At 35.7% G+C, this 27,592-nt stretch overlaps 1 protein-coding gene across 23 annotated transcripts in view; it reads right to left on the bottom strand.

The window, feature by feature from the left end:
* The window catches only part of ST7L (suppression of tumorigenicity 7 like), a 152,969-nt gene that overhangs the window by 119,623 nt on the left and 5,754 nt on the right, over window positions 1–27,592 (bottom strand). For 22 of the 23 annotated variants that reach the window (XR_004527798.2, XR_012333826.1, XR_012333827.1 and 19 more), the window contains exons 3-9: window positions 26,659–26,821; window positions 21,307–21,361; window positions 18,327–18,442; window positions 12,118–12,196; window positions 3,858–4,012; window positions 2,289–2,386; window positions 1,745–1,859 (exon numbers count right to left, since the gene is read on the bottom strand). Coding sequence is in view for 14 of the 23 variants with exons in the window: in XM_033861787.2 (XP_033717678.1) it covers window positions 1,745–1,859; window positions 2,289–2,386; window positions 3,858–4,012; window positions 12,118–12,196; window positions 18,327–18,442; window positions 21,307–21,361; window positions 26,659–26,821 (781 nt within the window). In the remaining 9 variants the exon portion in view is untranslated. The remainder of the gene's footprint in view (window positions 1–1,744; window positions 1,860–2,288; window positions 2,387–3,857; window positions 4,013–12,117; window positions 12,197–18,326; window positions 18,443–21,306; window positions 21,362–26,658; window positions 26,822–27,592) is intronic. The other variant, XM_033861810.2, reaches the window with a different exon arrangement.

The raw sequence follows: 27,592 nt of genomic DNA, 5'->3' as shown, positions 1-27,592 counted from the left end.
GCCTGGGTTCAATCCCTGGTTGGGGAACTAGATCCCACAAGCTTGCCGCAATTAAGAGTGCACATGCTGCAACTAAGAAGCCCGCATGCCACAACTAAAGATCCTGCATGACACAATGCAGATCCCACATGCCGCGACTAAGACCCGGCACAGCCTAAATAAATAATAAATAAATGTTAAAAAAATTAATAGTAGTTAAGTCCAGGTGATATAATCGTGGGTGGTTTTCATTTTTTTCTTCTTCTGATGTTTTCGCATTTTCTACATTTTCTTAAAAGATGATTTTTTATAAAATAAAAAGAAATTGAGAACTACAATGAAATTAATTATATGAGTTCTTTCTTAAAGAATGACCAAAATAATGTTATTGGCAGAGTAAGACTACAGAACTCTCTTTCCAGATTCCAGAGTTATACCAGCAAATGGAGAACTAAAGAAGTAAACTTGCTTTTAACTTTTTCAGGATTCTAGAAGGGTGAAAACTGGGGACTCATAAAAATAACTGAAAACACAGAAGCATATCCAAGTTGCTAGTTTTATTTTATTTTTAATGAATAGGTCCTATCTGATTTTTCATATTCAGTCCCTAAGCTTGTTCATCATAAGTATCATAAGCAGGCCATGCATCTGATAAGTAACATATGGAAAGAATTTCTCACAAATTTCTCCATGAGCCTATACTACTCTAAAGCACTTCCTAAGAATTCCAGATGTTTAAAAGAAATAAACTTCTCTTTCCAAGTGTAACAAATTTCAAACTTTCCAAGTCATGGAGATTCCCAAGCTAATGGGTAGGAGCTTACAACAGGAGAGTGTGAATAAGTGACTTAAATGTGTTCTAATACAGTGAAAGATATGACCAGAAATATTATGCTAGTTAGGATGTTTCCAGCTTGGGGTTAAAAGCTGATGCCTTACTCAGAATGAGGAGAAAGGCTATGCTTCTCAAAAATTCTCCCAAATCCATTTGTGGTAAACTGGAACTGTTATCGTATAATAATAAAAATAGCCAACATATATTGACTTCTTACTTACTGTTGGGAGACTAGTAAACAAACAAATGGAATACCTAAGTTTAAGTTCAAGCTTGCCACTTACTGGCTAGAAGACCTTACCCAATCACTTAACCTTCTTCTACTCCAGTTTTCTTATTTACTAACCGGAAACAGTAAAAATATTGTACTTGTCCTACCACCTCACAAAATTGTTATAAGGATCAGATGAGATAATAAATTATACTTTGTAACTAAAAAGCATCGTAAAATGTTATTCTGAGTTACTCTTATATATACTCTAAGCAACTTCTGTTAGCCTTCCCTGCCACTCCAAAACAAATGAAGTGCATAGCACCCCATACTTTTCTATTACCTCACCTAACACGCTATGCCTCAATATAACTACTATTCATTTGTCTGTATGTTCCACTAAACGGTAAATTCTACGAGGGCTAAGTCCATGTCTTCTTATTCACCACTGTATTCCAAGCGCCTCACTCACATTAGGCGCTCAATAAAAAAATGAATACATCTTGAGAGAAGGAAAGTTCCTCCTTGCAGACTTTTGCTACCAAAAGTACTGATAAAGAGGATACTTAATAGCAACTTATATCCACAGATACTAGATACTGACTGGTAAGAATGCAAAGAGAAAATCACAGAAATACCAGAGTAGGATCACATTTATGATTACTTAATAGAAAAAAAATACTTTAACCATGCTATTAACTAAGAGAATTATCACTCACCATCATATTTTGCTAGAACTGCTTGGACATCTGCATAGGCCTGTAATTCTAAAAGTGATTCTAGGAGATTTTCATGGATGTTCAACATGGTAAGAGGGGGAAATTCTTTCATCAACTGTATATTAAAAAGAAAAAAGATTAAAATTATACAAAAGGAACTCAGAGCTGAATCAAATTCACTGAGGTAGAAATTCTTTTGTTTCTTAAAACTGTGGAGACTCAACCTCTAAGAAATCTATGTATATTAAGTAAATATCTTGTTATAAAACTATCAATTAAAAAAAACAGTGATTCTGGGGAATTTCTTGGCGGTCCAGTGGTTAGGATTCGGCATTTTCTCTGCTGGGGCCCGGGGTTCGATCCCTGGTCAAGGAACTAAGACCCCGCAAGCTGGGCAGCATGGCCAATCAATCAATCAATCAATCAATGTTAGAAAAAAAAAAGGAAAACACATAGTGATTCTGCATTAACTTAACTGGCAACTTAAAACACATTCTGTTTTTGAAGGAATAAAGATAAAGGTTGAGTCATCAAATTTACTTACATCTCTCATTATTTTTACTGCTTCTCTTATTCTTCCTAATTTTCTTGCACACATTGCCAGTCTTCTTTTAATATACACCAGTACATTGGTATCTCTCCCTATTTAGAAAAACAACAAATGACACAGAACTATCACTTTTATATTATGACCTGCTACTTCATTAACATATTACCTGTTAATTTTATTTGCTTACCTTGGGAGGTTCAATTAAAATTAAATTGTGTCAGAATGGAAGAATATTAATAATAGTTGAATTTGGGTGATGGACAATGAACGAAGGTTCATTATACTGCTCTATTTTTATAGATGTTTGAAGTTTTTTATACTAAAAGCTTAAAAAATATATAGAGAGAGAATTACTTTTGCCTCTAACATTAAGTAATCTGAGTACAGTATATATAAAGTAATTTGTGTATACTTGGCAAGTAGATTTTACTATTAAAAGACATACATTAATAGGAAGAAATAACATTATTAAGTTTCTGCATAAACAATCTACTATTTTAATATTCTCTATTATCTTAGCTGACAAACAAAAGATATTCAAAACAAAATTTCCATGCTAGCATAAATTTTTGGTCAACAGCAAGTAACTAACAAACTACTTCTAGAAAGGGCTAACAAATATTTCTGGAACTATCTCATAACTATATCTGAGATTATACAAGGACAAATGGCATGACTTTTTTACAGATGTAGTTTCATTAGTTCCAGACTGCAAAATTACATATTCCCACAGTTGTGTGTTATAACAACACGCATTAACGAAACATACTATATATATCAATATTTAGTTTAGAGAGAAAACATTATCCTAATTTTAATTTACACAAACAAAAGATTGAGAACTTAACTCCAGGAGATAATGCATTATATAAACATATTTCAATTTATTGCCCATTATCTGCCAAAATCATGAAACTAAAGCCCTCCGGCCACACAAAATAGCAGGAAGCAGCAGCATTACAGATTCTAACATCTTTGGTAAAAGTGTCTTGATCACAACTGGGAGAGTATGCCTGAGAGTGGAAAGAAAGGACCTCAGTTGCTATGGCCCATATGGTCTCAAACACATCATGGAGAAAAAACAACCGAAGAAATAGTCAATATCAAGTGTAAGGCTGGTTTTGTGCTGAAGGGCCACTCCCTGGCATTATATGGAGATATATACTGTCTGAAGAGCAAACCAAATGATATACCTCTACTATTGCTTGGGTAAGGGTGAGGATAAAGGTAATAGCTGCTTATCATCACTAGAAGGTTCTCTTGAATCTTGAATACTTTTGAGTTGTGTTTCTCCAATGACCAGCCCAATTCTCACATGAAATAAATTATTAAGTTTCAGAGCAGCACATCTCTCAATAACCAGAACAGATTTGTTCCCTTCCACAAGCATTCTCTAGCTAATATACATTTCTGTCTTGCTGACTTGAATAGATTTGTTATCTCTTATGAAAAGTAGCTAACTTTTAAGTATTAAGTTTTTTAAATTGTTGTTGTTTTGTGTTTTACACATAAAACAGGCAGTTGCAGGAACTAAAAGGGGAAAATTAGTTCAAATTCACTTACTCAGTTGAGCTTCATGCTGAGGACTTTGGTGCTGGCACTGTTGTGACCGCCTGTAAATTGTTTCTCCTGCCTTGAGTGCCTGTTTAAATAACCTTTCAGCATCTACAATAGTTGTTGCTTCTTCCTCAGCCAGTAGAACATACGCAGTAGCACAGCTATAAAGAAAGCAAGCAAGGCAATTTTAAGTAAAATGGTAAGACAAGTATTTTCTTTGGGGTATGTCCCTTTACATCACATTTCCGTATCTTTCCCTACACTTTCTGTAATAGGGAAGAACATTTGTATTCTATTACAAATTAATCACTATATGGATGTTGCCTATAAGCTTAAATTATATATAATGACCCATCTCTCAGAACCCTGCCTCCCAGGTAATGAGCATTAAGCTAATATACTTCTGTTTAGCTCACAGGAAACATCTTGACCAGGCCCACCTGTGAATGACTGCAGGGAGGAAGAAATTAACACATCCCCTCTGGAGGCTGATGGGAATCAGAAAATGTTTGACTTTACTCCCTCCCCTTTTAGTATAAAAGAAGACTGAATTCCAACTCAGGCAAGATGGTTCTTTGGGGCATGAGCCCACCATCTTCTCAGTTTGCTGGCTTTCTGAATAAAGTCGTTATTCTTTGCCCAACAACTCATCTCTTGATTATTGGCCTGTTGTGTGGTGAGCAGTACGAGCTTAAACTTGGTAATAAATTTTGGTTTTTCAAAAACACTTTCTATTTTTTGTTTTTATTTTGTTCTGTTATTGCTGTTAAACGCCTCTTGTGAAGGGGTATCTCATTGTGTTTTTCATTTCCCTTATGATGAATGACACTGAGCATCTTTTCATGTATTTTTCGGTCATTTGTATGTCTTCCTTGAAGAAACAGACATTTCAAGTCCTTGGCCCATTTTTAATTGGTTGTCTTTCTGTCATTGAGTTGTAAGAGTTCTTTATATATTCTGGATAACTAGACCCTTATCAAATACGACGTGCAAATATTTTCTCTCATCCTGTGGGTTGCGTTTTCACTTTCTTGACAGTATCCTTTGATGCACAAAAGCTTTTAATTTTGATGAAGTCTATCTAATTTTCCTTTTTTGGTTGTACTTTTGGTGTCATATCTAAGAAACCACTGCCAAATTGACAGTCATGAAAATTTGCTCCTATGTTTTCTTCTAAGAGTTTTATAGTTTTAGCTCTTAAATTTAGGTCTTTAATTTTTAATTAATTGTGTATGGTGTGTGTTAAGGGTCTAACTTCATACTTTTGTATGTGGTTATCTAGCTGTTACCATTGTTTCCCACACTGAATGGTCTTGGCACCCTTGTCAAAAATCAATGGACCACAGATGTATGGGTTTTTTTTCTGGACTCTAAATTTGATTCCATCTAGATTAGATGGCTATTCTTATTATTTAATTATTGTAGGTTCATAGTAAGTTTTGAAATCAGGAAGTGAGTCCTCCTACTTTGTTCTTTTTCAAGATTATTTTGGCTACTGGAGGTCTCCTGTAATTCCATATTTTAGGATCAGTTTGTCCATTTCTGCAAAACGGGCAATTGAAATTTTGATGGAGACTGCACAGAATTTGTAGATCAACTTGAGAAGTACTGATATCTTAACAATAATAAGTCTTCCAATCCATGAACACAAGATGTCTTTCCATTATTTAGGCCTTCTTTAACTTCTTTTGATAATACTTTGTAGTTTTCAGTGTACAAGTCTTGCACCTCTTGGTTAAATTTATTCTTAAGTGTTTTAACATTTTTGACGCTATTGTAAATGGAACTGTTTTCTTAATTTCCTTTTCAGATTGTTCATTGCTACTATATAAAAAAACAACTGATTTTAAGTTGATCTTGTCTCCTGCAACTTTGCTGAACTCTTTTATTAGCTCCAATAGTTTTTCGGTGGATTCTTTAAGGTTTTCTATATATAAGATCATGTCATCTGTGAAGAGAGATAGTTTTACTTCTTCCTCTCCCATACGAAAGCCATTTTCCCCCCTTCTTGCCTAAGTGCATTGGCTAGCACCTCCAGTGCAATGTTAAATAGAGGTGGTGGGATTCCCTGGTAGTGCAGTGGTTAAGAATCCGCCTGCCAATGCAGGGGACATGGGTTCGAGCCCTGGTCCGGGAAGATCCCACATGCCGCAGAGCAACTAAGCCTGTGTGCCACAACTACTGAGCCTGTGCTCTAGAACCCGCAAGCCACAACTACTGAAGCCCGCATGCCTAGAGCCTGTGCTCTGCAACAAGAGAAGCCACTGCAATGAGAAGCCCACACACCAAAACGAAGAGTTGCCCCTGCTCACCATAACTAGAGAAAGCCCGCACACAGCAACAAAGACCCAATGCAGCCAAAAATAAATAATTAAAAAAATAATAAATAGAAGTGGCAAGAGCAGACTTTCTTGCCTTATTCTTGATCTTAGCAAGCTTTGAGAGTTTCAGTCTAAAGTACATAGTTAGCTGTAGGTTTTTCATAGACGTCCTTTATCAGTTTGAGGAAGTTTTCTTACATTCTTTATTTGTTTTTATAATAAAATGGTGTTGGATTTTGTCAAATACTTTTTCAGCATCAACAGAGATGATTGTGTGGGTCTTGTCCTTTGTTCTGTTAATGTGATGTCTTACACTGACTGATTTTCACATGTTAAACCACCCTTGCCTTCCTGGGATAATCCCACTTGGTCATGGTGTATAATCCTTTTAATCTGTTGCTGGATTTGGTTTGCTAGTATTTCGTTGAGAATATCTGCATCTATATTCATAGTGAATATTGGTCTGTAGTTTTTGTTTCTTATGATGTCTTCCTTTGGTTTTGGTATGAGAGTAATACTGGCCTCACAGAATAAGTTAGGAAGAATTACTTCCTCTTCTATTACTTTGAAGAGTTTGAGAAGGACTGGTGTTAATTCTTTAAGAGTTTGGTAGAATTCAGTGGTGAAGCAACCTAGTCCTGAGCTTTCTTTGTTTGGAATTTTTAAAATTACTGATTTAATCTCTTCATTTGTTATAGGTCTATTCAGATTTTCCTTTTCTTCTTGAATCAGTTTTGGTAGTTTGTGCATTTCTGGGAGTTTGGCCATTTCATCCAAGTTAGCCAATTTGGCATACAATTGTTCATAGTATTCTATTATAGTATTTTTAATTTCTTTAAGGTCAGTAGTAATGTTCCCAGTTTCATTCTTGATTTTAAGTCAGCTGAGTTTCTCTCTTTTTTAATTGGTCAGTCTAGCTTAAAGTCTGTCAAGTTTGTTGATCTTTTTAAAAATACCCAACCTTTAGTTTCATTGATTCTATTGTTTTTCTATTCTCTGTTTTGTTTATATCACTCTAATCTTTATTACTCCCTCCCTTCTGCTTGGAGTTTAGTTGGCTCTTCATTTCTAGTTCCTTAAGGTATAAAGTTAAGTTTTTGATTTGAGATCTTTCTTCTTTATTAATGAAGGTATTTACAGCTATAAATTTTCCTCTGATCACTCACAGCTTTTGCTGTATTCCATAATTTTTTGGTATGTTATGTCTTCATTTTCACTCATTCCAAAGTATTTTTCTAATTTATCTTGTGATTTCTTCTTTGGCTCATTGGTTGTTTAAGAGTTGGTTGTTTGGGCTTTCCTGGTGGCGCAGTGGTTGAGAGTCCACCTGCCGATGCAGGGGACACGGGTTCGTGCCCTGGTCCAGGAAGATCCCACATGCCGCGGAGTGGCTGGGCCCATGAGCCATGGCCGCTAAGCCTACGCATCTGGAGCCTGTGCTCCACAACGGGAGAGGCCACAACAGTGAGAGGCCCACGTACCGCAAAAAAAAAAAAAAAAAAAGAGTTCGTTGTTTAATTTCCACATATTCCAATATTGTGAAATTCGAGATTTCCTTCTGTTATTGACTTCTAATTTCAATCCACTGTAGTGAGGGTGGATAGTTTGTATGATTTCAATCATTTTAAGTTTATTGACAATTGTTTATATCCTAATTATGATGTATCCTGGAGAATGTTCCATGTACACTTGGGATGTTGTTAGGTAGAGTGTTATATAGATGTGTTAGGTCCAGTTGCTTTATAGTGTTGTTCAAATCTTCTATTTCCTTGTGTATCTTTTGTCTAGTTATTCTATCCAATATTGAAAATAAGGTGTTGATGTCTCCAACTATTATTGTTGAATTCTTTATTTCTCCCTTCAAGTCTGTCAGTTTTTGCTTCATAAGTTGTTATTAGACATATATAAGTTTATAACTGTTATATCTCCTTGATGAATTGAACCTCTTTTATCATTATATAATGCCATTCTTTGTCTTGTAAAAACTTTTTGTCTTAAAGTCTATTTTGTCTGATACCAGTTTAGCCACTCCAGCTCTCTTTGATTACTATTTGCATGGAATACTTTTTTACACACTTTTACTTTGTACTTCTTTGTGTCTTTGTATCTAAAGAATCTCTTGTAGACAGCATATAGTTGGACTACCTTTTTTTCCTATTTATTCTGCTAATCAATGCCTTTTAATTGAAGAGTTTAATCTATTTACCTGTTTAAGTACTTAGTGATAAGGAAGGAATTGTTTCTGCCATTTTCCTATTTGTTTTCTATATGTCCTTTTTTTTTTGCTCTCAATTCCTGCATTATTGTCTTCTTTTGCGTTAGATACATATCTTCTAGTATACCATTTTGATTCCCTTATTACTTATCACATTTTTTTTGTTATTTCTTAGTGGTTAACAGTTAACAATTACATTTAACATCTTAACTTATAACAATCTAGTATGAATTAATACTACTTTAGTTTCAATAGTATACAAAACTTTGCCCCTATATAGCTCTTCCCCCTACTGCTTATGTTGTTATGGTCACAAACTGCAACTTTATAAACTGTATGTCCATCAACATAGATTTATAGTGACTGTTTTACATAGCTGTCTTTTAAATCATATAGATAAAAAGAACTGCAAATGCCCCCAAAATTAATATTGACTTTTTAATTTGCCTATGTAGTTACTTTTACTGGCATTCTTTATTGTTTTGTGTGGAGTCAAGACTGTCTAGTATCCTTTTATTTCAGCCTGAAGGACTCCTTGCAGCATTTCTTGCAGGACAAGTCTACTAGCACTGAACTCTGTTTTTGTTTATCTGGGAATGTCTTAATTTCTCCATTTATTTTGAAGGACAGGGTTGCTGGGCATAGAATCCTAAGCTGACAGTTTTGTTTTGTTTTTCTGAACTTTGACTATGTTACCCCACTGCCTTACATGGTTTCTGATGAGAAAGCAGCTCTTAATCTTTTTCAGGATCACTTATATGTGATGAGTTGCTTCTCTCTTGCTGCTTTCAGGCATCTCTCCTTATCTTTGGCTTTCAAAAGCTTGATTATAATGTGTCTCATTGTGGATGTCTTTTGAGTATGTCATACTTGGGGTACATTGAGCTTCCTGGATGTGTAGATCCATATCTTTCATCAAATTTGGGATCTTTTCAGCCATTATTTCTTTAAATGGTCTTTTTGCCCCTTTTGCTCTCTCCCCTCTCTTTCTGGGACTCCATTATGCACAGGTAAGTATGTTTAACAGCATCCCACAGGTTTCTTAGGCTCTGTTCACTTTCCTTCATTCTTTTATTTTTTACCGAAATCAAGTTTGCTGATTCCTTCTTCTGCCTGTTCATATCTGCTGTTGAACCTCTACAGGAAATTTTAAATTTCAGTTATACTTTTCAATTCTAGAATTTCTATTTAGTTCTTTTTTATTATTTCTACCTCTTTACTGACATTCTCTAATGGTGAGACATAATTTTCATGGTTTCCTTTAGTTCTTTATACATGGTTTCCTTTACCTCTTTGAGCATATTTTAAATAGTTGATTTAAAGTTTTTGTCTAGAAAGTCCAAAGTCTGGGCTTCCTCAAGGACAGTTTTTATTCATTTTCTTCTTTTCTCTGTGTAGGGCATATTTTGCTTCTTTGCATGTCTTATAATTTTTTTGTTGAAAACTGGAAATTTTAAATATTATAATCTAGCAACTCCAGAAATCAGATTTCCCCTCCTCTCCAGAGATTACTGTTGCTGCTTACAGTTGTGACTTTTCTGAACTGATTTTGTAAAGTTTGTATTCTGTCATGAGTGACCAGTGAAGTGTCTGCTCCTTTAGCTTAATGGTTAGTCAGTGATTTGACAGAGATTACCCTAAACACCTGAAACCAAAAACAAAACAAAAAGCAAGTCTTTGCAGATAGGTTCTGTGTGTGTATTGGGGCATACCTTCAACATTCAGTCAGGCAGTTTACAACTCTGCCTTAGCTTTCACTTTCTGTTTGTGCAGAACCTGAAAGTCAGACACACATGAGAGCTTAGGGTCTTCTCAAATCTTTTCTGAGCAGGTGCCCAACTTTGGGCATGTGTGGAGCCTCTGAGATTCCCAGGAATATGTGGAAGCTTTTAAAAGCGTTTATTTCCCAAAGTTTCTCATTCCCCAGCCTTTCCTCCCAAGCTTTCTAGTTTGTCTCTTGTTTGCCCTAGTTGTTATCCCTTGATCCTGGCAGCACTGGCTAATACATTTGCCTTTAAATATTTTCAACAATGCCCCCACAGTGTAGCTGTGTCAGTGCTGGGAGAGTTTCGAATTAACCAAAATATAGGCAAGCCCTTTGAGCTGGTTCTTCAGAGAGAAACCAGATGGGTCAAAGTAAACAACCATAATTCTTTGAGAAAAAGGTCCGTTCTGCTTCCTTTGATAGTAGGAATTATACCCAGAAGGCAGACTGTTGTCTTCAAGGCTGCCACTGACCTAGGGAGTGGAGGATGGGGTCAGTGTTAAGTTAAAACACCACAAAGCTCTCTTACAGAAATTCAGCTATTTTTTTTAAACTGATTAAGCATTCTCCAGGTTGCAATAAACTCTGATTAGCTTTCAGAGTTTCAATAAAATTCATTCACTGCTTGTTGAGTTCCCTACACTGCCAGTTTTGTTCCACCTTGGGTAAGTCTTATTAATAAGGATTAGTATATCTGTGGTAGGGGAGTAAGAAGGGGTACAGGGACAATGCTAAGTTCACATTATTCAGGAGGCATTCCTTGATTAATCCCAACTGGAGCCATATTTTTACTCTTGGCACTTATTTAATATTAGATTAATACTTATTGATCTGTCCCATTTAAATATTAAGTTCACTTATTTTTATTTTTTTTAAATTTATTTAATTAATTTATTATTTTTGGCGGCCTTTGGTCTTCGTTGCTGCACGCGGGCTTTCTCTAGTTGTGGTGAGCGGGGGCTACTCTTCATTGCGGTGCGTGGGCTTATCATTGCAGTGGCTTCTCTTGTTGAAGAGCACAGGCTCTAGTAGTTGTGGCATGCAGGCTTCAGTAGTTGTGGCTCGCGGGCTCTAAAGCACAGGCTCAGTAGTTGTGGTACACGGGCTTAGTTGCTCCACGGCATGTGGGATCTTCCCAGACCAGGGTTCAAACCTCTGTTCCCTGCACTGGCAGGCAGATTCTTAACCACTGAGCCTCCAGGGAAGCCCCTAAGTTCACTTATGATTCTACATTTTGTTTTTTCAAAATATAAAGTTGATAAAAGGAGCTATAAAAAAATAAAGCTGCTGTATGGCTTCCCTGGTGGCGCAGTGGTTGAGAGTCTGCCTGCCGATACACGGTTACATGGACACGGGTTCATGCCCCGGTCCGGGAAGATCCCACATGCCGCGGAGTGGCTAGGCCCGTGAGCCATGGCCGCTAAGCCTGCGCATCCGGAGCCTGTGCTCCACAACGGGAGAGGCCACAATGGTGAGAGGCCCGCGTATCGCAAAAAATAAATAAATAAATAAAATAAAGCTGCTAACATTAAAAAAAATTAAATTAAAGCCATGTTTTACTTATTTTGAATTCCCTTCCCATGCCTCCAATCCTACTAGCAACTACAGTTCTCAGGACTGAATGAATGCTTTAAATAAATGACTTAAATGAAAAACAAAATTAAAACAGGTGGCTTAAGTATTTTAGTACTCTTTAATTATCAAGTATTATCACCAATCAGATCAGCATTCTCCTTTTTATAAAGTATTTCTAGCATAATTTCTATTCAAAAGCATAGATAAGTTTACAATTTCAGAAGCAAAATACAAATGTCAATGAACACTGCAAATTTTGTCTTTAGTATACAAAAAGAGAAAGGGGACTATTAATGACTCCAAGTATCTTAGGAACAGAAAAAAGGAAACAAAATCACTTGCCTGGGTTTCCTTCAAAACAAACTTATTTTCCATATATTTCAAACTTACTCATTGTTTAATTCTAAAGCTTGATAGGCTGCTTTGATTCGAGCTGGAGGATTTCTTTCCCTCCATGCCTTCTGCATAACTGTAGGAAAAACATTTCAAAAAGTAGATGATATGGTAAACATAAAGTATCTCATGCAAAATGTATGAAGAATGAGTTAGAAGAGTAAACAAAGATTTAAATAACATGTTCTTAAACATAAGAAATAAGAAATTGGTGTGATGGCTCACATTAACCTCATGAGAAATTTACATTAAATTTGGAAGCTTCACATGAAGTGGAAATTAAAATATTATTTCTCTGATTTATATGAATAATAACATAGATGGTACTTAATCAAGTTAATTACATCATTATACATGAACATTTATATATCTAAATGCATATTAAAATTGATATCAGATTATAATCTATGAAATATTCTAGTTCCTTTATCCTCTTGAAAAGGTTCTATGGAACTGTTAAAAATATACAAAAAAACTTAAAAAACACAGTATTTTTTTAATCAATGATTCAATCCATGAAGAATGTTTGAATTTGCATTTTGTATAAAAAGGGGGGTAAAAAGGAATTAACTTAGACTATTGTATATTTATGGAAAATGTCAGTCTCTACTAAGAGTCAAGAAAAGCCTGAATTAGGATATCTCTGGAATAACAATATTAGTTTTGCTGTCATTTACTGCACTAAACTTAAAATTTCACACTAAGCAAAGTTTCTTAAAAATTAAACAAACAGGGACTTCCCTGGTAGTCCAGTGGTTAAGAATCCACCTTCCAATGCAGTGGATGCAGGTTTGACCCCTGGTCAGGGAAATAAGATCCCACATGCCGCAGGGCAACTAAGCCCCTGCGCCGCAACTACTGAGCCCACGCGTTCTGGAGCCCACACGCTACAACTAGAGAACCCGCACACTCTGGAACCTGAGCACCACAACTAGAGAGAAGCCTGTGTGCCGCAACAAAGATCCCATGTGCCGCAACTAAGACCCGACCTGACGCAGCCAAATAAATAAATAAATAAAAATTTTTAAAAAAACTAAACAAAGTAGATCCATGAAACTATCTGGCCTATTTCAAGTTTGATAAGAAAAACAGAGAATCTATGAATGTTGCTTTTGGAACAAAACCTACAACTGTCCAGAAAGAATAATGTGGAAAATGTTTGAGTTTTCCTTTGGAAACAAAATATTAGTCTTGGCTTAGAAAAGGAGACAATATATTCTACTTGGGTAACAAAAATACATTTCTCACATCAAACATGTCACCAGCTAGCTGACAGCTAATGCTTCCTGAACTTGACAAATTGATGCAAGTCAGCACCCATTTGATAATAACCAGGTAAAGAATAACATTTTGCTTAAACATTAAAATATTACATAAAAATCAAGTATAATATTTGACTTGCCATTTTTGATGATGAGGCTCTCTTCTATAAGTTACATGATATTTTCAGGTTAAATTTTGACACTGAATCTTTATTAGCAGTTTAAATGGTTATTTGGTACTCTAGCATATTAAGTAATACAGTAATTTATTTAACCAGTTCTCTTTTGATGGATAATTAATTTTTTGCTAATATAGAAATATTGTGATAACCATCTTTCAACATCTATCTTTGCAAACCTGACCAAAGAATGGGTGGTTTTTATTTATTTATTTATCTATCTATCTATGTATTTATTTATTTATTTAGCGGGATGTGGCCTCTCACTGTTGTGGCCTCTCCCGTTGCGGAGCACAGGCTCCAGACACGCAGGCTCAGAGGCCATGGCTCACGGGCCCAGCTGCTCCGTGGCATGTGGGATCCTCCTGGACCGGGGCACGAACCCGTGTCCCCTGCATCGGCAGGTGGACTCTCAACCACTGCACCACCAGGGAAGCCCTGTATGCATCTTTTAAAAGATTTTGGATATATATATCCAAACTCCTCTCAATGAGACTGTATTAATTTACATTTTTTCAGGCAGTGCAGGAGAGTGACTATTTCCTCACTCCCTTAACAACACTGAGTAGTATCAATCTTTGCTAATTTAAAACATGAAAACATCTCATTTGCATTGGCATTTCTTCTATTTCTAGTAAGGTCATCTAATCCACCATTAAGCATTTTTTCTTATTCTCATGTTTTCAAATGCTCTATCCAGCCTTATTATTCCTCACAACCAATGCATTTCTAAGCCAATGAGGAAAGGGGAAATAAAGTAGAGGAAGGAATATACTTCCTTCTAAAACAAGGTTTAGGAATAATTTAAAGCAATATGCTCATTTAGTATTCAACTGTCCTCTTTAAGAATACTCGATATGCTTAAAAAATAACACAAGCAGTTTAACAATTCAATCAAAAATTTATCTATTTTTCAAGTTAAACACTATTCTAATAGGCTAACCAGCAGAAGAGACTACCATTCAATCCAAGACCATGGGTCACAAATATAAATGCCTTGAGACCAGGCAGAAAACATAAATGAGTGAACTAAAAGCACATGCACTGTCTAAGAGAGTCACAGCTCAGGTCTAACTAATTACTGCCAAGTGGAAATGCAGGTCCATATTTCCCAACTTAAAATTGTAAATCTGGAGTTTAATGTTAAATCTCCTGATTTTTTTAAATGTTGAAAAAAAAACCCAAAAACATGAAAGCAAATTAACCAAAAAAACACTGCTGGCTGGCCCTGAGAATATGTTTGTTCACTGTCCTAAATAAACAAATCAATAGAATAACAACAAAAATCTACTAACTTAGGGCTTCCCTGGTGGTTCAGTGGTTAAGAATCCGTCTGCCAATGCAGGGGACAGGGGTTCGAGACCTGCTCCGGGAAGATCCCACATGCCGTGAGGCCTGTGCACCACAACTACTGAGCCTGTGCTCTAGAGCCTGCGAGCCACAACTACTGAAGCCCGAGCGCCTAGAACCTGTGCTCTGCAACAACAGAAGCCACCGCAATGAGAAGCCCACGCACCACAATGAAGAGTTGCCCCAGCTTTCCTCAACTAGAGAAAAACCTGCATGCAGCAATGAAGACCCAGCGCAGCCAAAAATAAAGAAAATAAAATAAATACATTTATTTAAAAAAATCTACTAATTTAGTAATTACTGATGACAAGAGTCAAGAGAAATTTGTCACATCACACGTATAGGCACGTTTGTCTTTTTTTAATATAAAACTATAGACATAAATCATTATCTTTATGTGAATATCTGAAAAGATCACTATGGAACAAACAGTCCATTTCTGGATTATCATTTGTGGATAAGGTTTAGTTCAGTCTTTAACTGGGATTATGCATACCTCTAGAAGTACTACATGAAACTTTGCAAGGACCAAAATGGGACACACCGTTTTAAGAGAATCAATTTCTAAAGCTTCAGCAATATATGACTCTTTCCTATAACTGATCTACCTGAAGAATGTTCACCTGATTGGTCTGTCATGCTGGTTTTCCTTTCCTAGTCAACATATGCTCCCCGACTCAGTGCGTCCCCTAAAGATATATTACCTTTTCCTACTTTACAAAAGAAAAGCTTACTTTTCACCCATCCTGAATCTTTCCAAGGTAAGTTGCCCTAGAGTGTAAAGATCTCCATGTGCCTCAAGGGACAATTCAAAGTTTGGGTTTGGGAGGAACCATTTTTAATCAAGGAACCTATAATAGGGATTTGTGCCATTTACTTACTTAACAGTGAAGCTCAGCATTAGAAATAGAGTATTCTGGCCCCTGGAATTTCTGAATTCAAGTATATTGTAGAGTGGGAAGGGAGTGATAATTTTTATCAGTTCCATTTATCAGCACCCTTTCTCCCCTTACTATCAAAGCATGCATTGCTCCTAAGGGAAGGTATCCTCATAATAAGGCAAATAAAGCATTAGTAAGGGATAATAAGGGCAGTGGAATCTTGTTTTGGTCAAGTGATAAGCTCACGGGCAAGGCTTTAAGACTTATCTATCTTTCTATCTTAGAATCTGAATTCAGAAGAGAGATGGTTGTCATAGGGATGCATGTTAACATGTTTATTTGAATTAAAAAATGAAGTCAGACTTCTCTGTCAGAAAGTAAGTCTGATTTAGTTGACAGGAAGGAAAATGAGAACTCACCCAGCCAATTAAGTTATATGGAGGACTCTTTCCAAAGTTGGAAGAGCCAAATATGTAACTTGAAGGATTTGACAAAAATATAAAGTACATGATTCCATTTAGAACTTTATGATCAAAAGAAACTTAAATTTAAAAAAAATTATACAAAAACTTTATTGTGGAAAAGTATTTAAGTGTGATTAAAAAACTCTCAAATATAAAATAATTATATTATAATAAAATCATACAGAGGTGTGGAATGGATATGAGTTCAACAAGAAAAAGTACTTATATAAAATTTACTACTGTTAGAGTATTTGTTCATGTACTTTTCAATGGATCATGGTGGATATCAAGTCATTAGATTCCTTGAAATACATTCAAATATAGAGTATTTTAGTGTTATTTTTAAATGTCTATATTTATAATATGTTAAAAATTACATTCTTTGCAATTATTTAACCTTATGATGTCAAGTTAAAAATGTGTGAAGGGATACATAGTTTTTCAAAATTCTTTTAGGAGCTATGTGAACAAAAATGTTTTAAGACCACAGCTTTAGTGGATAGCCATGGTTGCTACTTGAAAAGCCTGCCAAGGTTTGCAATTCTGCCCATGAGAGGGAGGTGAAGCCTTAATATCCACAGTCACCTCAGTCCTCATAGTTAACGTACAATACTGATTTTCCACTGCTGTTATTTCCTTAACATTATACTTTTGCCATTAATGTAAACATTAAGCACATAAACATACAGCAATTCCTTTTTCTCTGATTTGCAATTAAACCATTTTATGTAACCATACCAAAGATCCCTGGGTTTCCTGCTACTACAGATGCTGAATATATTTAATACAGCAGAGATATAGCACAATGAACTCACTTCAATGTTGGAAAACTGGCTGTTTTTCAGACCGTAACTGTTGGTGATTTTCTTCTGCCTATCAATGTGATGAGTGGAAGCAGTAATAGTATAGTGGTTAAGAGCTAAACTTGAGCTTGAAACCCAGCTTTTTCATTTATTAGCCAGGTGATTTAGGAAATGTTACTTGTCTCCCCTTTGCCTCAGTTCCTTTACATTTAAAATGTGGCTGATAATAGTACCTATCTCATGAAGTGATTGGGAAGATTAAATTAGTATCTTTATATAAATTGCTTAGAACAGTGCTTGGCGCATAATAAGTGTTATACAAGTGTTAGCTATTATTACTGAAATTGCTTAAGACATCTGTGACACCAAGGCTATTCATTCATTCATACTTCCATCAAAGAATAAATATTAATATTTACAGTATATCAGGCAGTGTTCTAGATGATAAGGATTCAAAGATGACAAGTATAGTCCCTAATTTCCACAGTTTCACACATTATTAGGGAGGACAAACATTAAAACAACATGATAAACCAACAAATAAGTGTTTACAGTTGAATAAATTAACTAAAATTATTATAAAAGTGAGGTTTTGACTAAGTACTGTAGAATTGCAGAGATCAGGGAAGCCTTCCCAGAGAATGAGACTTTTAATTTTGAAGGATAAAAGTAGAAGCATAGATAACGTAGGAGAAGGCAGTCGAAATAGTTGTGATAAAGATCCCTGTCTTTAAGCCAAACATTTAAGAGTTTCTATACTCACTTCTACAGAGAAGATTAGAGAGAACTAAACACAGACATTTCTATGATCTTCCACCACTTTATATGCATCTCTGACTTATGACTGGAATAAAATATACCCCATTTTTCTCTACATGCTGTGCCCCAATGTTTAACTTTGCCTTATTTTTTTTTTTTAATGTGTAATTATAGGTGTTAACTTCCCCAACCAAAACTGGGTACACTGTTCTCTGTATAAGCAATTGCTGTATTCGATCTGAAAGGTTTTCTAAGTAATAAAAGAAGCAATTTAATTAATTTTTGTAAAATACTTTAAATTCTATAAAGAATTTAAATTTCATCTTATAAAAGACAAAAAAGTACGATAACCTAGTTTACAATCATAATTAGTTTCAATTTAATCTGGGTTTCTTATCAATGATGCAAACTCCAAGCCAAATAACTTTGTATAATAAATAACTCTAAAAAACTTTAAAAATAATTTTTATGACTACTGTTTACCCCAAGAACAGATTATGACACATACCTGTGTCTGAAGGACGTAAAAAGTCCGTGTCACAGGTGAAAAAGGTCTGATGGTCCTGAGCTGACAAATTCATGTCATAGTATGTAAGTGGCTCTTTACCAGTCACCCAAGTGTATCTTTACCAAAACACAATAAAATATGTAAATTGAACATGAGAGAGCATCTGTCTGCTACAACAGATACTTTTTAAAATTCAAAAATATACTGCTACAAATCTTATTTCAGGATGTTTCAAAAGCTTATTATAATCAATAAAGCAAAAGAGATAACCTATCCAAACTACTTAGAGTACAATAATAAAACATCAAAAACCAAAACGGAAAAGGTAGATTATTCAACAAACAGTGCTTCAAAATTGAATTTGAAGATAAAACAATTTGACTTAAATATATACTTTTTTAAGTATACTTAAATAAATTCTCAGTGAATTAGAATTAAGTATTAAAAGTAAAACTACAAAGAAACTAGAAAAAAACACAAGTGATTTTTTACTAGATGTCAAGATGATAAAGGGTTTTCAAAGCATAAAAGCAAAAAAAAAACTTCTTTCAGATTTTACTAAATTAGAAATTTTACCTTTCATTTCCCCCTAAAACCCTCAATAATTAATAGCAGGTAACAAGCTGTCTAATAAATACATTTTAAAATATCCAATCTCATTGGTAATTAACAAATAGCAAATTAAAATAACTAATTTTGACTATTCAACTATAAAATTGGCAAATATATATTGTCAGGGGTGAGATGGGACTCACACATATTGCTGTTACAAATATAAATTGGTATTTACATTTCTTTTTCCAGAAATCAATTAGATAATATCTATCAAGAGCCTTAAAAATAACACCTAGTTAGATGATGGGTATATGGAATTCCATTATACCGCTCTCTCTACTTTTGTTTATTTTTGAAATTTTCCACCATTAAAAGAAAAACTTAAAGGGGGGAAAAAAACTGTTCACACCTTTTGATTCAGTAATTCCAGTGCTACAAATCAACCCTAAGGAAATAATCATATATGTGGCTAAAGATTTATATATAAAGCTATCCCTCTAGAGTAAATGTTAACAGTGAAATATAACCTGTGACCTGGATAGGGGAGCAGTAGGTAAGTTATGTATGGTACCTCCATATAATAGAATACAGTACAACTATTAAAAATCATGTTTTTGAAGAAATTCATGTTTTGAAGAAATTCTGTGGTAAATTCACACATAATGAATTTTATATATTATGATGTTCAAGTTTTGTTTCTATATATGCATATAGAAGAGAGACTGGATGGAAATACTAATAGCAGTTATCACTTAGTGGTAGAAAAAGGTGATTTTTTACTTTCTTTCTCATACATCTTTTTATTTTCCAACTTTCAACAATGAATATGTGTATATTTTATAATCAGAAAAAGCATTTTAAAAGCACATTGTGGGCTTCCCTGGTGGTGCAGTGGTTGAGAGTCCGCCTGCCGATGCAGGGGACACGGGTTCGTGCCCCAGTCTGGGAAGATCCCACATGCCGCGGAGTGGCTGGGCCCGTGAGCCATGGCCGCTGAGCCTGCACGTCCGGAGCCTGTGCTCCGCAACGGGAGAGGCCACAACAGTGAGAGGCCCGCGTACCGCAAAAAAAATAAAAATAAAAATAAAAGCACATTGTGTTATTTATATACATGATCAAAGATTTTAAGTTATTTAATTGTATAAGTTGCCTTTAAAGTTTCTATTTAAAGTTTTTAGCTATTTTAGGAGAAATTATCATGAAGAAAAAGGAAAAAGCAAATCCTTGTTCATTTAGCAAAGTTTGGTATACTTTCTAAAATCATAAAAAAAATGAACGATCTACATTAATCCCAAAATGATTTAAAGCAGCTAAAAAACACATGCACAGTATCAATAACTTAAATTAGCAGTAAATTTTAAAAGACTCAGTAAAGTAAAACAAGGATTGAGCCATAAAATGGCTCATACCAGAGAGTTCTATACACTTGCTAAAGGTTGGCTACGATATGATTCCAAGCTTCCTAGAACCACAATGATTACCAGTGCAATTTAGACTTTTACATTAAGACAAACTAATCATTCAAAAAGAAGCATTAAGAGTTCGTTATACTAAGAAATTTCTCTTTAAGATTTTCATGAAGTAGATACTATAAGATAACAAGAATAGCCTAAAAACTTTTTAATAAACACAGTGAGAAGTTCAAGGACCTGTTTCTTGCAGAATCCCTTAATATAAGCTAATGGCATCTATCATAAAAGCCTAGCTTTGGCTTCCCAGGATGTGACTGTCCTACACTATCAAGTACTTACACACAGGGACTACTGCTAAATTATTTTGTATCCCCATCATTTTGCATAGTGCCAATACATAGTAGACATAAACTGTTTCTTGTTCAATGAATTAAATAACATGCCCCAGTCTACCTCCAGGTAAAACACAGCCCTTTCCAAAACAAAAGTAAAGTATCTTTGGTCATAAGTTTTTCAAAAGTCGTTTTCTCATTTAGAATAAAAACCAGAAGAGAAATGGACACAATAGTGTAGCTAGGGAATGGCAATACGAAATACAGTATAAAAGTATTATGCTCTGTACTGTTGCACAAATGAAATTTATATTCACATTCAGATTGATATTTTCTAGTGAATCGTCAAATAAAGTTTGCAATTGAGCACATGTGCACAGGAATATGCTGACATTTGCAATTTTTTCTCTATCTCATGAATTCTTTGAAAAGGCTTTCTGCCATAAACCAAGAGCCAAATGTATACTTACATCACAAACATATGGTTTGAAGCAATGTTTCTCATGATTATAAAAGTAAATATAGTCAAGATGCTGCCAATTAAACCTTGGGCTAATCATTTTACCTTATATCAGTATCTCCAACCAGAAGAGCTGTGATATATTTGTAAAAATAAATTTTTCCATAATACTTTTATTCTAAAACCAATGCCATAATTATACTGAAAGCAAAATGTAATACCTCCTATATTCTGCTCCTCTGAAAAGATTTAGAGGATTTCTCCATACCTTGCATTCTAAAAAACAAAGAGAAAAAGGGGGAAAATAAGACAGTTTAATCAAATGTAGTTAAATCTTAATTTGGTCAACATGTATAGTCACTGTATGCTAAGTACAGTGCTAGCCACATATAGCACAAAGATGAATAAGGCATGGACCACCCTGCTGTCATGCAGTGTACAACCAAATCTAGTCATTCCCTTATTTCTGTCTCCATAGCATTTGGTTCACAATTCAAGTACCACACTTACCATATTACAATGTGACTATCTAGTTTTCAGTTTCTCCTTTAAAATATAAGCTTTTAAAACTTTGCTCAGGGGCTTCCCTGGTGGTGCAGTGGTTGAGAGTCTGCATGCCGATGCAGGGGACACGGGTTCGTGCCCCAGTCTGGGAAGATCCCACATGCCGCGGAGCGGCTGGGCCCGTGAGCCATGGCCACTGAGCCTGCGCGTCCGGAACCTGTGCTCAAAAAAAACTTTGCTCATTTTGTACTTCTGGAACCACAGCATTTGGAACTAACTTAACTGAATTAAGTGTAGCATGAGAATTAGTTATGTAAACTATCACCTACACTGTGTGATAAGTGCTATGATAGAGATATATTTTGTTCCAAGAGAAAAAAAGGAAGTGATTAAGTTTGCTCTGGAGAAATTAGGGGAGACTTTAGAAAGGTTGTGACATTTAAACTTGAACCACTGTAAAAATAAGTAGAAGGTTGCCAGATGAAGAACATTCTAAGCAGAGAAGTATGAGAAAACCACACAGCATACTTAGGTTAGAGTACATGGTAGAAGGTGAGAGGGAGAGCTGTAAATGAGGCTAGAAAATAGACTGGGGGAAATTGATGAAGGGGCTTACATACCATGTAAAGAGTTTAGACATTATCCTTAGTCAATCAGAAGCCATCAAAGGTTTATAAACAGAAAAATAACAAATATCAAGACTTTGGTTAGATCAGCAGTTCTCAAAGTATCATTCATGGAACTGCAAAGTAACAACTCGTTTCATAATAAATGCTAAGACATTGTTTGCCTTTTTAACTTGTTGATTTGAACCCAACCCTGAGAGTAAGGGCGTCCTTAAATTTTGTGCCCCAAGCACCTGACTTAACCTCACACTAGTCCCAGTCCTGCAAAGTTGGGCTAATGGTACAACTCAAAGGTTGGTAAAACTGCTGGTACTTTAAAGTAGTGGTCATTGGATTCCTCACCCCCACCCCAGTAAACAAGGCAACCAAATATGATGGTTGTCTCCAGTATAAGCAATTGTTTTTTGAGCTGGACTGACCTTTTTTTTTTTTTTCATGGAATCTCACTTTTACTTGAAAGAGTCACTAACAGACAAATTTATGATTATTCAGACAGATACCTGGCAAATATTTTCTCAAAGTTGAACAAAGTGAATCTGTCAAATTCAAGGAAGAAAAAGTAGTATTTGCTGCCAATGATAAAACTTGAGCTTTCAAGTACATACTAGAATTTTGAAAAACTTGTATCAGTTACCATGAGCTTGACAATTTCTCAACTTAAAGGCTTTCCTGTGAGATTAGTGGTGATATTAACAAACGTCATTTTAAAAAATTATACAATATTTCAATATTTGGAAGACACGTATAACTCAGGGAACGAGTATTTTCCAAATGGCCAATGCATGATTTATAAAATTATTCATAAGTGAAAGACCCATTCAAAATGGGACACCAAGGGATTTTAATGTACAGAACATGGCAAGTTAACTGATATAGCTTCAGATTCCACATTGCAACTAAACTTTAAGAAAGTACCTCAGTAAATTTTGGTGTTGTATTGAAAATGAATATCCACAACCTTCTGAAAGGTTATTAAAATACTTTTCCCTTTTCCAACTACATATCTGTGTGAGAACAGATTTTCTTCATAGATGTCAAGCAAAACAACATTTCACAACAATGCAGAAGCAGATATGAGAATAAGCAATTTTTTATTAAGCTAGATATTAAAGAGATTTAAATAAATGTAAAGAAATGGCAGTCTTCTGATTAAAATTTTCTCGTTTTGGAAAATATAATTATTTTTCATGATATGTGTATTAGTTCAGGCTGCCATAACTAAATACCATAGATTGGGTGACTTAAACAACAGAAATTTATTTTCTCACAGTTCTGAAGTCTGGAAGTCTGAAATCAGGGTGCCAACATGGTTAGGTTCTGGTAAGAGCTCTCTTCCTGGCTTACAGATGGCTGCCTTCTTCCTGTGTCCTTACATGTCTCCTCCCATAGTGGAGAGAGAAATTAATCTCTCTTCTTCTCCTAAGGCTACCAATCCTATCACATTAGAACCCCACCCTTACAACCTCATTTAACCTTAATTGTCTCCTAAAAGTCCTGCCTCCAAATATAGTTACATTAGAGGTTACAGCTTCAACATATGAATTTGAGGTGGGGGAGAGACACAGTTCAGTTCATAGAACTATGTTAACATGCAATGGGTTTCCTGTTATTTTAAAAATAACTAATAAATATTTTTTTAATTTCTGTTTTAATTTCTAATATGGTAAATATTGGGGACATAATCAATATATAAACAAAAGCTCTTGAGGTCCTCAATAATTTTTAGGAGTATAAACGATTCCGGAATCTAAAAAATTTGAGAAACGCTTTTTTACATAGTAAGGGGAGAGAATGTACTAAAAGGAGAAGTATCATAGGCAGGGAAACCAGTTAGGGTATACAGCAATAGTCCAGGAAAGAGATATCTAAGGCCTACATATGGGACACTGAATGTTGAAAAAGAAGGTAAAATAGAGTCAAGGTAATTTTTGAGGGGAATCAATAGCATACGATGAGGGTCAATAGTCTGGAGAAGGAAGGGGAAATAAAAGAGATATAATCTAAAACAACTCAAAGGTTTCTGTTTTGGAAATTAATAGATTTTAGGATTATGGAAGGTACCTATTAAAAGAAGATAATTAGCAGTTTCACTTTGGACAGAATGAGTTTAGGGTTGCTTAGGGCCATCAAAGGTGGAGATTTCTAGCAAAGTTAGAAATGTGGGTCTAGAACATAAAAGAGAGCTTGGGGACAGAAAGTTAACATTGGTTCTCCCAATACATATGTCTGTGGATGATAATACTATAGAAGGAGATGCAGCTACCCAGGGAGAGAAAGTGGAACCAAAGGAGAACTGTGACTCACTTCTGAGGTCAATTCATGCATCTCTTCTGTGAAACATTTTGTGGCCTTCCTTCCAAGAATAACTGACCATTCCCTCTTTTCATCACCATAGTACCTTCCATACACTATATAAAAGTATCTTTTGTATCTTTTGCCATCACTTATTTATATGTCTGTATCCTATACTAAGCTGGAATGTTCTTAAGGTTATCTTCACTTTCATTATGCAATGGTATACTCAATCTCACAATAGGGAATAAGACTGTATAATGCATTATCGTTATAATTATTTACATACTGGACTCTGAGCTTCTTGGGGACACATCTATGTCATATTCACCTTTTTTTTTTAAGATTTATTATTTGTTTATTGATTTATTTATTTACTTTTTGGCTGCATGGGGTCTTAGTTGCAGCACGCAGGATCTTCGTTGTGGTGTGCGGGCTTCTCTCTAGTCGCAGCATGCGGGTTTTCTCTTTAGTTGTGGTGCACAGGCTCCAGGGCACATGGGCTCTGTAGTTGTGGCATGCGGGTTCCAGAGCGTGTGAGCTCTGTAGTTTGCAGCATGCAGGTTCTAGTTGAGGCGCGCAAGCTCAGTAGTTGTGGCACGCAGTCTTAGTTGCCCCGTAGCATGTAGGATCTTAGTTCCCTGACCAGGGATCGAACCCGTGTCCCCTGCACTGTATGGTGGATTCTTTACCACTGGACCTCTAGGGAAGTCCCTCATATTCATCTTAATATGCCTTATTCTTAAGAGTTCTGTAATTATTTCATGAAAGGGGAGAAAGGAGTAGGGCAGAGAAAATTACCATTATTCCTTCCCGTACTCCTGAATGGCTGCCAACCTCATCCCTACTAATCCTGGTCAACACCCACTCAAGCTTTTTTTTTTTATTTATTTACTTATTTATGGCTGCATTGGGTCTTCGTTGCTTCACGTGGGCTTTCTCTAGTTGTGGTGAGTGGAGGCTACTCTTCGTTGCGGTGTATGGGCTTCTCATTGTGGTGGCTTCTCTAGCTGCGGAGCATGGGCTCTAGGTGCGCAGGCTTCAGTAGTTGTGGTGCGAGGGCTCAGTAGTTGTGGCTTCCAGGCTCTAGAGCACAGGCTCAATAGTTGTGGTTCACAGGCTTTGTTGCTCCACGGCATGTGGGATCTTCCCGGACCAGGGCTCAAACCCGCGTCCCCTGCATTGGCAGGCAGATTCTTAACCACTACGCCACCGGGGAAGTCCCCCACTCAAGCTTTAGGGCTCAGTTTAAAGAGTTCTTTCTTACAGACTTTCCCTGATCACACCTAAAAAGTGCCAGCAACTGCACTCAGGTAGTATTTTTCTACTAAATTAATATAACCCTAGTGGTTAGGCTTACTGAACAAATGAGACATTATGACATTCTGCAGAATTAACTCATTTGTATGAGTTAACTGTATGATTATAACCTATACCAAATGAAAGAAACAATAATCCAAAAATGTGATTTCTATCTGGCTTCAAATATTTTACTTTCCTAATTGCATAATTACTAGATACATATAGAGGAATAGTCTACAGTTTATGTATGACAACAGATTATCCATACAAGAATAACAGATTTTGATGTCTTTGTAAATATACTGAGAAGAAAAGCTATTTTTCCTAACTTTGCTCTCTTGGCAGAGATGGCTAATTGTCTTTGTTCTCTCCTTTATCAGTAATAAGATCCCCTTATCACCTGTGCATATATACACTGAGAAAATGATTACAATTTCTAGCCTCCCTTACAGCTAGTTCTGTTTATATGACAAAGATCTGACCAGTAGAAAGTAAGTTGAAATAGTATATGACGCTGCTCGGAAGTGTCCTTGGTTGCTGTGGGGTGGGGGGTGGGGAAAGCGTCTTCTCCTGGCTTATTCTCCTTCCTGATGACTAGACTGTGGACATGATGGCTGAAGCCAGAGGAACTGTCTGGAACCACAAGGAAAAACTGCATTGGAGATGGTCGCAAACAAAATAGAAGGAGTCTAGGTCTCTGATAATCATTGCTCTCCATATCAGCCATGGATTACCTATATTTAAAGGAAAGACAAACTGCTCTCTACTGTTATGAGTTTTCTATCTGCCACAGCCAAACACAATCTTAACAATACAGCTTTGAACACACATTAAGTCAGTAGTAGTCACCTGACAAATTCTGTCTGCTGGTTTCACTTTCTCTGCTGCTGGAAGGAGAACCTGGCTCTGAAATGCTGCCTTCTGTTCCTCCCATCAGTGGTCGCAAATGGCTTACAGATACTTGCTCAATAAAAGATGTGCCATGCTTATGGAAGTACCACCATTCAAATATCTGTGACAAACAGAAAACATCTTTCACTTAAAATAGAATTAATCAGCAGATATATGACCTCAAATCAAAACATTCTCTCAAGATGTTCCTGTTTAATTCAGCATTTGAAATGTGCCCTCCTTCCAAAAAATAAGCCAAACACAAGATTCCCTGATAACACATGCCAAGCCAAGGTAAAATGCCTTTTTACAACTTTGTAATGAAATTCAGACAAGCTTAGGCAACACTAGAATACGTCTGTAAATAAAGCATTAAAAAAACAGTAAGAAGTGTTTAAGCTATAAATAATGTAACTTACATTATAATGTCATTTTAGTCTATCTGTAGCATAATTAAAAGAAAAACAATTTTGAAACAACTAGCATGGTGGATTAACCACTAGACTAGGGTTAGAATGCCTACATTTGACTCCCAATTCAGCCATATATTAGCTGTGTGTTTTGGGGAAGTTAACTTCTAACCTCTCAGAGCCTCAATGTCCTATCTAGTAAATATGGTTAACAAGAATTGTAAGTGCTTTTAAACAACAAAGTACTACTCCAGTATTTGGCAGTATTATTAATGTAGGTTAAGAGTCAAGTTGATTCCCATATTGAACCATTTAAAAATCAGGATATTCCTTTCTTTCTGTTTCCATGGTTTATCATTGTTATAAGAAGAGGAATCAAAAGCAGCTCTCTGTGTTGAATGAGCAGAATGTTTCATATTCGGATACTCCAGCCTTTTCAACTCCCTTTGCTGGCTCCTTTGGGTCTGAGCTTAAATGACATG

Source organism: Tursiops truncatus, chromosome 1 (assembly GCF_011762595.2).
Source record: "Tursiops truncatus isolate mTurTru1 chromosome 1, mTurTru1.mat.Y, whole genome shotgun sequence".
Taxonomy (NCBI): domain Eukaryota; kingdom Metazoa; phylum Chordata; class Mammalia; order Artiodactyla; family Delphinidae; genus Tursiops; species Tursiops truncatus.
This window is presented reverse-complemented; position numbering and strand designations above follow the sequence as displayed.